Here is a 12,549-nt window from a genome sequence, read left to right on the forward strand (position 1 = left end):
GTTGGGGATTTGGTAAGGATTAATGCTGTCGTCAATGCTGAAAAATGCAAGCAAATACTTTTCCATCATGCAAAATTATCTGGGATACATCAATTGGCTAAAAAAGGTTATCGACAGGAGGAAAATAACCCAAGACATTGAGCCAATATAACAAGAAATTCTCTTCTGTGGAAAGAGGAACAAGGAGTCCTAAAAGTGATGATATGGTTCTCACAGAGCCTAAAGGTACCGTTACACTAAACGACTTACCAACGATCACGACCAGCGATACGACCTGGCCGTGATCGTTGGTAAGTCGTTGTGTGGTCGCTGGGGAGCTGTCACACAGACAGCTCTCTCCAGTGACCAATGATCAGGGGAACGACTTCGGCATCGTTGAAACTGTCTTCAACGATGCCGAAGTTCCCGGGTAACGATATCGTTAACAAAATCGTTATGCGTGACAGCGACCAACGATCAGGCCCCTGCTGGGAGATCGTTGGTCGCTGGGAATGATCAGGACCTTTTTTTGGTCGCTGATCACCCGCTGTCATCGCTGAATCGGCTTGTGTGACACCGATCCAGCGATGTGTTCACTGGTAACCAGGGTAAATATCGGGTTACTAAGCGCAGGGCCGCGCTTAGTAACCCGATATTTACCCTGGTTACCATTGTAAAAGTTAAAAAAAAAAAAAACAGTACATACTCACATTCCGATGTCTCTCACGTCCCCCGGCGTCAGCTTCCCGCACTGACTGTCAGCGCCGTCCGGACGTAAAGCAGAGCACAGCGGTGACGTCACCGCTGTGCTCTGCTTTACGGCCGGCCGGCGCTAACACAGTGCAGGGAAGCTGACGCCGGGGGACGTGACAGACATCGGAATGTGAGTATGTACTGTTTTTTTTTTTTTTTTAAACTTTTACAATGGTAACCAGGGTAAATATTGGGTTACTAAGCGCGGCCCTGCGCTTAGTAACCCAATATTTACCCTGGTTACCAGTGAACACATCGATGGATCGGCGTCACACACGCCGATTCAGCGATGACAGCGGGTGATCAGCGACCAAAAAGAGGTCCTGATCATTCCCAGCGACCAATGATCTCCCAGCAGGGGCCTGATCGTTGGTCGCTGTCACGCATAACGATTTTGTTAACGATATCGTTGCTGCGTCACAAAAAACGTGACGTTGCAACGATATCGTTAACGAAATCGTTATGTGTGAAGGTACCTTTAGTGTTAACATCATCCAGGCTGTGAAATGAAGAGATAGGAGGATATGCACAAACCTACATCCATAGAATATCTGTGGTTAGTTCTACAAGATGTTTGGAACAACCTGCCTGCCAAATTTCTTCAAAAACTGTGCAAGTGTACCCAGAGGAATTGATGCTATTTTGAAGACAAAATATTGATTTGATTTAGATTCCTCTTTTGTTCATTCACTTTGCACTTTAATTGATAAAAATGTATACAAGTATATTCTATGTGCATTTGACATTGTATTTTTTGTTACAGTAAAAAAATATGAAAAAAATTAAAAAAATAAAATCATCCCCAAAGTATGTTCTTATGGTTGCTGCTACACCACAAAAAAATGCTGTAATAAGTGATTGATATGTCATACCTATTCGAAAATGCTATAGATAAAAATGTTGTTTCGCTCTGCAAAAAAATAAGAGAACAAACTGATCCATTAACCAAAAAATTAAAACGATACGGTCTAAAATGGCAACATAACTATTTTTTTTTAAAAACTTCTGATTCTTAACCAATAAAATAAGAAAAAATGGAAATGTTTTGTATCGCCGTAATCATACTGAAGAGCAGAATCATATTGTGACGTCATTTTACCACACAATTTACGCCATAAAAACAAAAAAAAATCCAGAAAAACAATGTCAAAATTGTATTTTATTAGACAATTTTACAAAACTTGGAATTTTATTCCCATTTTCCAGTACATTATGTGGTAAAATGAATGGTGTCACTCAAAAGTACAACTCATCCTGCAAAAAGACAAGCGCTCATACATCTATGTGTACAGAAAAATAAGAGTTAAGGCTCTGGGAAAAAGAGGAGGAAAAATTAAATGGCAAATAACGGAAATTGGCTGTGTTGGGAAGGGGTTAACAAATAAATACTTAATGTAAGTAAAAAGGAGGCTATTATGATCATGGACTGGAAAGCTAACATCAATCAAGTTTACCCTCAAATATGATCATGAAGGAATAAAGCAGAAATCAAAAACTAACAAAACATTTTTTTTTTTTACGTAAACTCACCAAGGCTGCAGTTTCCTCTGGTTACAGTAATTGTTCTTTCAAATGTGTTTTTAATTAAAATCTCAGTGTTACAATCCTCGCTTGCTTCATTGCATTGTCTTCTAGAAGAATATCCTTCGGCCTATTGTGGAAAGACACTACTTTGTGTTATACAGGACAATAAATTATTTAAAGTCAAAAAAAATTATTTTCCGATATGAAAATCTACAAGGTAACATCTAGGGTCATAAAGAGAGAAGATTCTATCATGAGCGAAACACTGTCATTTTGCTATTTTTATTACTTAAAAGAAAGTTCTTTGGTAAAGTCTCTTTCTCGTAGCCTTCATTGGTGGACAAAGGAGCCAAGGGTTAATAGGTTCCCATCTGGAGGCTGACATTAAGAATACATCTTAGAAAAAGCTGACTCTTTCCCACCAAGCTAAATCTGGGCAGCTGACGCTCAATTGAAGGTGCTGTAACCCTCAATGAAGATTACAAGAAAGATTTTACAGTGAGTACCAAAAATCTTTATTTCTAGGTCACTTTATTGGGGACAGAGGAACCATGGGATGTTCTAAAGCTGTCTCTGTGGTGGAGGGTAAAATTAATACAAGTACTGCAGAAGGAAGAACAGCAATCCCCCCCAGGGTACTACACAAGACTCGGCTGCTTTTAGTACTCTTCTGCTAAGAGTTCCTTAGACGCAAAGGTAAGAGATCGAGAATGATGTGGACAGAAAACTAAGTAGCGGCCCTATAGAATAGAAGAACATATGCCTGGAGGCATATGATCCGGGAAGCTTCTACTCTGCGGGGGAATGGGGAATAGCTGTGCCCTGGCCGATGCACCCTAGTTTAGATCGGAAAACAAAGGTAGCCCTCAAGGCCGTCTGAAATCTGCCAGAGCACAAAGTTGACACATAAGGCAACTGAATTTCCCATAAGGAAATGTTTCAAAGATCCGTATTTACAGGTGATTGAATAAAGAGGAGGTTTATATAGAGTAAAAGTTACAGAAAAAGGTTACCGTATATACTCGAGTATAAGTCGACCCGAGTATAAGCTGAGGCACCTAATTTTGCCACGAAAAACTGGGAAAACTTATTGACTCGAGTATAAGCTGGGTATGCATTGTCCCCTCATCCCAATCCTGGTAAGCATGGCTCCCCATCCCTGTCCTTGTATGCATGATTCCCCATCCCTGTCTTTGTATGCATGGCTCTCTATCCCCGTTCCTATATGCATGGCTCCTTATTCCCTATCCTTGCATGTATTGTTCCTATATGAAAAAAATACATCCTACTTACCTTCCCTGCGCGCCCTCGCTGCATCTCGTTCCGGCGCCAGCAGCTCTTCCGGCCGAGCGATCACAAGTCCCTACTCATTAAAGTAATGAATGCTCACTCCACGCCTATAGGAGTGGACAGGGGTGAATAATCATTTCCTTAATGAGCGAGGGACACGTGATCGCTCGGTCGGAAGACTGGCACCGGAAGGAGATGCAGCGAGGGCGCACAGGGAAGGTAAGTAGGATGTGTGCTGGAAGAAGGCAGCTGCAGCTTAACTGTGGGCGCTGTAAGGGAAATATTAATTTCCCTTTAGCAGCGGGCACAGTTACAGCTGCAGCCGCCAGCTCCTGCCTCTGTGACCTGCTGCTCCGCCGCTCCCCCTCCATCCTTCTGGGACAATGACTCGTGTATAAGCCAAGGGGGGCGTTTTAAGCACAAAAAAATGTGCTGAAAAACTCAGCTTATACACAAATATATACGGTAGTTACTATTCTGCCTAATCAAGGCTACGACAGGTCTGCTGTTCAGGCCCATGTTTGCTTAAGTATGACCCTAAGCAAAACTGAATAACAGTGTGGGCTGCCCATATGTAACCAGGTGGGGAGGAGTCGGAAATGTTTCCAAGACGCATTCTTAGCCTCCAGGTGGCAGTATAATAACTCACGGCTCCTGTGTTCCCCAATGAAGCACCCGAGAAGTCATTTCTACATCTGGATAGGTGCTATCAGGGAATACTTTAGTTTCACATTAGTGAAGAGAAGTGTAGGTCCATTTGAAAATCATAAACATAGCCAAAAAGCAATGGTATTTACCAGCCAGGGTCTCAAGGGAAAATGCATAAACAAGAAGCAGCAGACCATTTCAAAATCAATCAGGACACTGAAAGATTATCCGTCAAAAGGATTTCCCGTATAATCTGAGAGTAGCATGATGTAGGAGCTGAGAGCCAAATTACAGCAATGTGTCACTAACTGGGCTGTGTGTTGCTGGTTCAATAAAATCAATGTTTTATTAGCAGGAGATTATCACTACAGGACTAGATGCCTCGTGCCTCCTAGTCAACCCTGCTCCCACCACTGATGAGCAGCTTCCTTTCAATATACAGTGCATATAGAAAGTTGACAATCAGTGGTGTGGGCGGGGTTCTACAGGACTCAGGAGTCAGAGCACTGCAAGATGTGCAGCAAAGAAAACAGTGATGATATCAAAATGACAGCATGTAAACCAGTAGGTGACAAAGCTGGAATTGGGGTCTCTGTTCCTATATCATGATGCTCTCAGATTACATAGCAAAAACCTAGTGACAGATTTCCTTTAAGGCCACCAATATACATTTGTCTAATGTTAACTGATACGGATAGTGATGTGTTCATCCGACATTATAGTGTGTATAGGGGTGAAGGCCAACTAATTGTCAGACATGTCGGACGGGCATGGCTAATTTTAGGACTGCCACTCAATTTGGTCTCAGTGGTAAGCTACTGGCAGAGATATCTGTTGGAGCCTTTCTCATAGACAACACAGAAAGGTGAAGGTTAGGTAATAAATGGTTTGTAACAAGATCACAAGTTAAGTACCAGGGATGTGTTATTAAACTATTTACATGGCCCAAGATGACCATACAGTAATGTAGGAGCACAATTCTTTCAATTGGCTAATTTCATAATGAATGGGCCATGTGTGTCTCGTCTTGCAGTTTAGCCACCCCAACTTTTTTCCAAACTTTATATCCTTTTCCAAAACTTCTGTATTGACAAGTCTTCTACTTCTAAATATGTTATAATATAATGTAAATCCACAGACTTTGTCCTTCTAAGTATCAGTGCATATGTTTTACTTTTTGGGGCAATATAACAAGTTAATACCAAAAAAAAGCCTCTATATTACTCTTACTGGAAAAAATGTTTAGCCACATTTAAAGTATTACCTTTAAAGGAGGGTCAGAAAGGACAGGAGTGGTTGTGTGGATCTTCGATGACACCCATGAACCAGATGATGGGCATTCAAAGTCAGCACCTCCTAAATGCTCCTTAACCTCAGAAGATGAAGAACCATCACTAGTCATTCCAATTTCCTTAGTCTCTTCCATTGAACAAAGATTGAGGCTATATAAATCCTTGGCAGGCAGCCTAAAATCCAGAACTGATGATGACATAGTCCAAAGTTCAGATGATGGGATGGACTTAGGAAAAACAATTTTTTCAGTTTGGACTTCAGATGCTGAATGGAAGCTGTCATCCTCCTTGGAGACATTCTATTTTGAAACATAGTAGTGAACAATGAAAGATACATAAACTTCCTTACAAACGTGCATGTGGAGACAACTTTATTCTTTGTTTTGTCATGGATTTAAAAGCATTATACATGGTATAAAGTATATGTTATATCGCTAGGATGAACATCACTAGCCAAAATTGTGGTCAACCATGAGAATGAAGGGTGTAGATAAGCAATACAGAGATCTGCTACATAGTCTCATTTGACCGGATGCCCATCTGTTAGGAACCCAAAAGAGATATTCAGTCTATTTATCAATTCACTTTCTCTTGGGGATCTAGGAGTTTTTCTTTGCTATTTTTTATTCAAAGAGTAATTTAGTAAACTATAAAAAAAACAATTGGCAGAAGTCCACTTACCTGAATGGAACGATCAGTGAAGTCATCGAGAAGGTCATCATTACAGGCACTGCCATGTAGAGCTAACATGGAAGCCTGAAGCGAGACATCATTATCAGGAGGAAAGTGAGAGTCTACACTACATTCTCCTGCCAGGTCAGCATCATTGGTTTCCACCTGCAGTGTCAGAAGCTCAAAATTACTTAAAAGGAACAAAATACATCTAATGAAAAAGCATAAAACTATTAAACGTATGAAATTCACAAGTTGCTTAAATTCAACCAGAGCTGTCTCTAGCAGTGCAATCACCCTATTAAAGAAGACCTGTCACTTACAATAAATATGACATTTGAGCCTGGTTCAAAAGTCTCTGTGATCATGGATCTGGCGTTTTTTTTTTTTTCCTTTAACTTTCCATTCCCAAGATATGGGTCCATGTTACTTTAATGTGTATTTAGCCTTATTAACCAGTGGAGCAGGGTCCTCAATTCTTCCCTGTAGGCATCTTATTGAGGAAAGAGGACCACACCCCCTTTGCTAAAGAACAATTACATAACAATGACAAGTAAGGTAACGTTCACATTTGCGCTGTTGGGCACAGCGTCGTCGACGCAACCAACAACGCAATACACAACGCTGCGTTTTTTGACGCATGCGTTGACATTAGATAGTAACATAGTAACATAGTTAGTAAGGCCGAAAAAAGACATTTGTCCATCCAGTTCAGCCTATATTCCATCATAATAAATCATAATAAATACCCAGATCTACGTCCTTCTACAGAACCTAATAATTGTATGATACAATATTGTTCTGCTCCAGGAAGACATCCAGGCCTCTCTTGAACCCCTCGACTGAGTTCGCCATCACCACCTCCTCAGGCAAGCAATTCCAGATTCTCACTGCCCTAACAGTAAAGAATCCTCTTCTATGTTGGTGGAAAAACCTTCTCTCCTCCAGACGCAAAGAATGCCCCCTTGTGCCCGTCACCTTCCTTGGTATAAACAGATCCTCAGCGAGATATTTGTATTGTCCCCTTATATACTTATACATGGTTATTAGATCGCCCCTCAGTCGTCTTTTTTCTAGACTAAATAATCCTAATTTCGCTAATCTATCTGGGTATTGTAGTTCTCCCATCCCCTTTATTAATTTTGTTGCCCTCCTTTGTACTCTCTCTAGTTCCATTATATCCTTCCTGAGCACCGGTGCCCAAAACTGGACACAGTACTCCATGTGCGGTCTAACTAGGGATTTGTACAGAGGCAGTATAATGCTCTCATCATGTGTATCCAGACCTCTTTTAATGCACCCCATGATCCTGTTTGCCTTGGCAGCTGCTGCCTGGCACTGGCTGCTCCAGGTAAGTTTATCATTAACTAGGATCCCCAAGTCCTTCTCCCTGTCAGATTTACCCAGTGGTTTCCCGTTCAGTGTGTAATGGTGATATTGATTCCCTCTTCCCATGTGTATAACCTTACATTTATCATTGTTAAACCTCATCTGCCACCTTTCAGCCCAAGTTTCCAACTTATCCAGATCCATCTGTAGCAGAATACTATCTTCTCTTGTATTAACTGCTTTACATAGTTTTGTATCATCTGCAAATATCGATATTTTACTGTGTAAACCTTCTACCAGATCATTAATGAATATGTTGAAGAGAACAGGTCCCAATACTGACCCCTGCGGTACCCCACTGGTCACAGCGACCCAGTTAGAGACTATACCATTTATAACCACCCTCTGCTTTCTATCACTAAGCCAGTTACTAACCCATTTACACACATTTTCCCCCAGACCAAGCATTCTCATTTTGTGTACCAACCTCTTGTGCGGCACGGTATCAAACGCTTTGGAAAAATCGAGATATACCACGTCCAATGACTCACCGTGGTCCAGCCTGTAGCTTACCTCTTCATAAAAACTGATTAGATTGGTTTGACAGGAGCGATTTCTCATAAACCCATGCTGATATGGAGTTAAACAGTTATTCTCATTGAGATAATCCAGAATAACATCCCTCAGAAACCCTTCAAATATTTTACCAACAATAGAGGTTAGACTTACTGGCCTATAATTTCCAGGTTCACTTTTAGAGCCCTTTTTGAATATTGGCACCACATTTGCTATGCGCCAGTCCTGCGGAACAGACCCTGTCGCTATAGAGTCACTAAAAATAAGAAATAATGGTTTATCTATTACATTACTTAGTTCTCTTAGTACTCGTGGGTGTATGCCAATGGTCATGAATTTTGGCGCAGGGAAAACGCTACAAGTAGCGTTCTCCGCGCCCTGTCTGGTGTGTCAAATTGACGCATGCATCGTAAAACGCAATACAACGCATACCGGCGCATGTCAATGCGCCCCCCATGTTAAAGATAGGGGCGCATGACTCATGCGTCGGTATGCGTCGACGACGCTGCGCCCAACAATGCAAATGTGAACGTAGCCTAAGAGATAATCTATAAATCACAATCCCAAATTTCAGTAGCAAAGGGACAAAAACGGCACAGACTAATGAAAACGCATCATAGCTGTGACGCATTTCTTGTATAACAGTATCATGCTTATTGAAGAGAAGTAGGAGTTACACGTTCTGATAGACCGTGCTGCTGTGAAAAAGGAGTACTTCCACAAGTGGCAATACTTCAAGTAGCTTTTGTTATCATGTTTTAGGTTCATGCCGAAACCCTTCTCAAAACTGAACTACATATGAAATTCAACACAATAAGAGGGGGTTTAAATACACAAAAAGGGCATCAATTTTAAGAGAAACGCCCACCTGGGAGTGAGTAAGGTGTGTAAAAAAGCTGGTAGCAACAAAAACTAAATTGACAGAACAGACTAGAAAAATGCAATTACATGTGTGTTTTGAACTTAAAAGTAGCAGCTAGAGGATGACAAAAATTAATAATAATAAAAAAATGATATGTATTTTTGGATTGACTAAAGGTCCACATGTCTAGTTAAACCCCCAAAATACATATAATTTTTTATTATTATTTTTTTTTTATCATCCTACAACTGATAATCGTAGATCGGTGGACTCACAGCCTGGCTCAGTGGGCTGATGCAGTGTTTTTAGACTTAGCACCGCTAGGCACTACTAGTAGTAGTTTTAAGAAGCACTCCCATCAAGGTTTCTATCCTCTTAATATACTGTAATCATCATATTATATGTATGAACTGTGTACTTAAAATTGCTAAATTTAGTTATGGGCAAACCCCTGGATGTTTGGTCAAGGCCAAACAGTAAAAAAAAAAGTTTAGATTGGGTACCAGAACAGTACCCGAACCCCATTCAGATGAATGGGGGGCCCGAACATCCATTGTTGCCAATCTGTCATCTGCAAGACAGTGCAGCAACCACTGCTTCTGATCAGTGGTAAGTTCATTATCGCCAGTCAGAGAGCTGCATTTCCCACACTGTCAGATGGCAGCGTGAGCAAGCAGATGTGACCGGCGGTAAAAAGTTTACCTCCGACTGATGCGAGTACTACCTCCATCAAACTATGCCTGCTGCCGCTAATAACAGCAAGAACAAAAGTGGCTGATGGGAGTATTCATCAGCCGGTGCCTGCGCTATAAATGAATAAATTATTTACTCTCATCTTTATCATGGCTGGTTATCAAGACTAGAGGGGTCCCCATGCAGTTTTTTAAAATAACGTATTTAAATAATTTAAAAAAAAACGGTGTAGGGTGCCCACGATTTTTGACAACCAACCAAGCTAAAGCAGACAGCTGGTGGCTGGTATTATTAGGCTGGTAAGGGGCCATAGATTTTGCCCCCCCCCCCCCAATCTAAAAATAGCAGCCCGCAGCCGTCCCAGAAAAGGCGCATCTGTTAGAATTGCCACTTTCCCAGCTCTTACCACTTGCCCTGTTGTGGTGGCAAGTGGGGTTCATATTTATGGGGTTGATGTCACCTTTGTATTTTCAGGTGACATCAAGCCCAGTAGTTAGTAATGCAGAGGTATCCTTTTTCACAGCAGCGTGGTCTACCAGAACGTCTATCTCCTACTTCTCTTTAATCTACATGCAGAAAAAGATGCTCTTATCTGCAGAATTGACTACAGCAGCTGAATAATCAATTGCCATTTATTGGAGTTGTGACATACAACCCCCTCACCCTCAACTTCACTTTTAAATTATATTATTACCCATTATGTGCTTGTCTCCCTTTTTCTTTTCTACAAGTATCAATTGTTATATAGTTTTTTTAAGTCATCAAGCAGTTTATTATATCTTTCCTCCAAACTATAGAGCTGTTAACACTTTTTCTTTTGTGAATAACTCCCCATAATCTTTAAAACCTGCTAATATTCTGGATGACCAAATATGAAGACAGATATCATAAGTTTATACACAGCCCAGAATCTTAAAAGTAAATAACATAAGAGCAAAAACTGGCCACTTTTGATCTTGTGACAGGTCCTTTTTAAATGTCATGTATTTAATCTATTCTAGTAAAAATACGAGCAATAACATTTCTACTATTATTTTCACCCCTGGACGAAGCATTTCATTGCGAAACGCACGTCGGGTGCGTCTCGGTAACTATACCTATATTTGACATCTTTGCAGTAATTTTTGCATTTCTTCTTAGGTTGATTTACCTTGCATTTGCACTTTACTGAGCTATTTATAGATACATTTAGGTGCTTTTTCCTACATTTATATATATGCCTATTTCCATGTAGGGCTTTATTTATTTATCTGCACTTTATTTATATTTATATTGATTTACATTAAGCCTGCCATTATTATTGTACTACTGTTTTTTGAGGTTGGTTCCTGTGTGGGTCCCACTGTTTTTTCTGCACCAGTGGTTACTGCCCTATTGTTCATGTTTTTTTATGTTTGTTTCAATAAAGATTATATATGCCTTTTATTTTTTGGTCGTTTTGTGAAGGTGTTTTCTTCGGTAGCGTTATATGGTTTCCTTCATGACCCTGTTAAGGATACTATTTGGTGTTTTTTTTTTTATTATTTTCATTAAAAGAAAAAATGTAGTTAATGTTCAAGAAGTGCCTAGAATTTAGTGTTATGTATTAGAGTAAGTGCAAGCAGGGGGGCTACTTCAGTGAAACAACAATAGAAGCATAACAAAAACATTTAATGTTTCTAAAATATGTTAAAATCAAGTTTCTGGCACTAACCAGAGCTAGTTCGGCATGGAAAATGGGCGCATCATTGGACCCATCCTCATCATATAAGTGTGCAGTGTAGAAAGCAGAGTCATCCTTAGCAGAGATATAGCCTTCTTCTGGTGAGAGCTGCAGAAACACCATGAAAGGAAGGGACAGCAAGGGGAAAGTTGAGCAAGTTATTTAACAGGTTTTTCAGTTTCGGGGTCCAGACTTAAGAAAATAAACAAACTGTGCTTTTCTCACCCTCCGTGCATGTAGCACTAAGTCTATACAGCTGCTCCCAGTGTCCGTTGTCAGCAGCGCTGCACACAATCACTGAATTGCGCATCTCGGGGTGGTTCGTGCCGACCCGTTGATCCGAGTGATTGGCTGCAGTGCTGTCAACGTGACATCAGCAATAGAGATAATAGCAGACACTGTGCGCAGCAGCAGGGATTCAGCACTAGACCAGGGAGTGTGAGTAAAGTTTGTTGAGGGATGGTGGGTTTGGGATCTTCCGAAACTGAAAAACCCCTTTTAGGTAGTAAGCAAAAAGCAACGAAACGTCTTGATTTCAGCTAAATGGCACTATATTGCACCATATTTTGCATGGTAAAGACCGATAAAAAATAGGAAAATAGGAAAATAGAAAATACGTAACTGCTAGTTAATAAGTAGAGGCAACGTTTTCTATACAGGCTTCTAGGGAGCTCAATTATGACCCAGAACACGGGCCACCTCAGGCATTGCCAACCATGTAGGATACACGGAGCTGTGCCGTGCCATACCTCTATGCAAGGGCTTATATTTCAGTTACACTTTGGGTATGTGGCTCTTTACAATATTCCCAAGTGGTCATCACTGCGAACACCGCCGGGCGAGCCTGTTGACACTCCAACAGAAGTAAATGGGAGACCTGGACAAATAGTGCAGCCCTCTCAGTTGTTTCCACAGTCCTGACCCCTAAGAATATATATTTTATATACTAGGCAGGTATAAGAGAACACAATAATAATCTTACTGGCAGAGGCTTGGCAACTCCAATGTTAACAGCTCCTACTGGTGCACCCTTAAGTGCCTGAACAGCCTCCTCTAAGCTGGCATGTTCCAAGTTGATGTCATTGACAAACATTAGGCGATCACCCGGCAAAAGGCGGCCATCTTGTTCTGCAACTCCTCCAGGCACTAAAGATCGGATTACTATCACGGTGCTTGCTGGGTCAATGGGATCCTACATGGAGAACGAAGTACCAAACATTACTTACTAC

The 12,549-nt window shown here is 40.9% G+C and overlaps 1 protein-coding gene across 2 annotated transcripts in view; it reads right to left on the minus strand.

Moving 5' to 3' along the window:
* Nucleotides 1–12,549, minus strand: part of MPDZ (multiple PDZ domain crumbs cell polarity complex component) — a 246,070-nt gene that overhangs the window by 136,401 nt on the left and 97,120 nt on the right. For both annotated transcript variants that reach the window (XM_069764966.1, XM_069764959.1), the window contains exons 18-22: nucleotides 12,303–12,512; nucleotides 11,312–11,428; nucleotides 6,168–6,323; nucleotides 5,459–5,785; nucleotides 2,263–2,383 (exon numbers count right to left, since the gene is read on the minus strand). In XM_069764966.1, the coding sequence (XP_069621067.1) occupies nucleotides 2,263–2,383; nucleotides 5,459–5,785; nucleotides 6,168–6,323; nucleotides 11,312–11,428; nucleotides 12,303–12,512 (931 nt within the window). The remainder of the gene's footprint in view (nucleotides 1–2,262; nucleotides 2,384–5,458; nucleotides 5,786–6,167; nucleotides 6,324–11,311; nucleotides 11,429–12,302; nucleotides 12,513–12,549) is intronic.

Source organism: Ranitomeya imitator, chromosome 1 (assembly GCF_032444005.1).
Source record: "Ranitomeya imitator isolate aRanImi1 chromosome 1, aRanImi1.pri, whole genome shotgun sequence".
Lineage (NCBI taxonomy): Eukaryota > Metazoa > Chordata > Amphibia > Anura > Dendrobatidae > Ranitomeya > Ranitomeya imitator.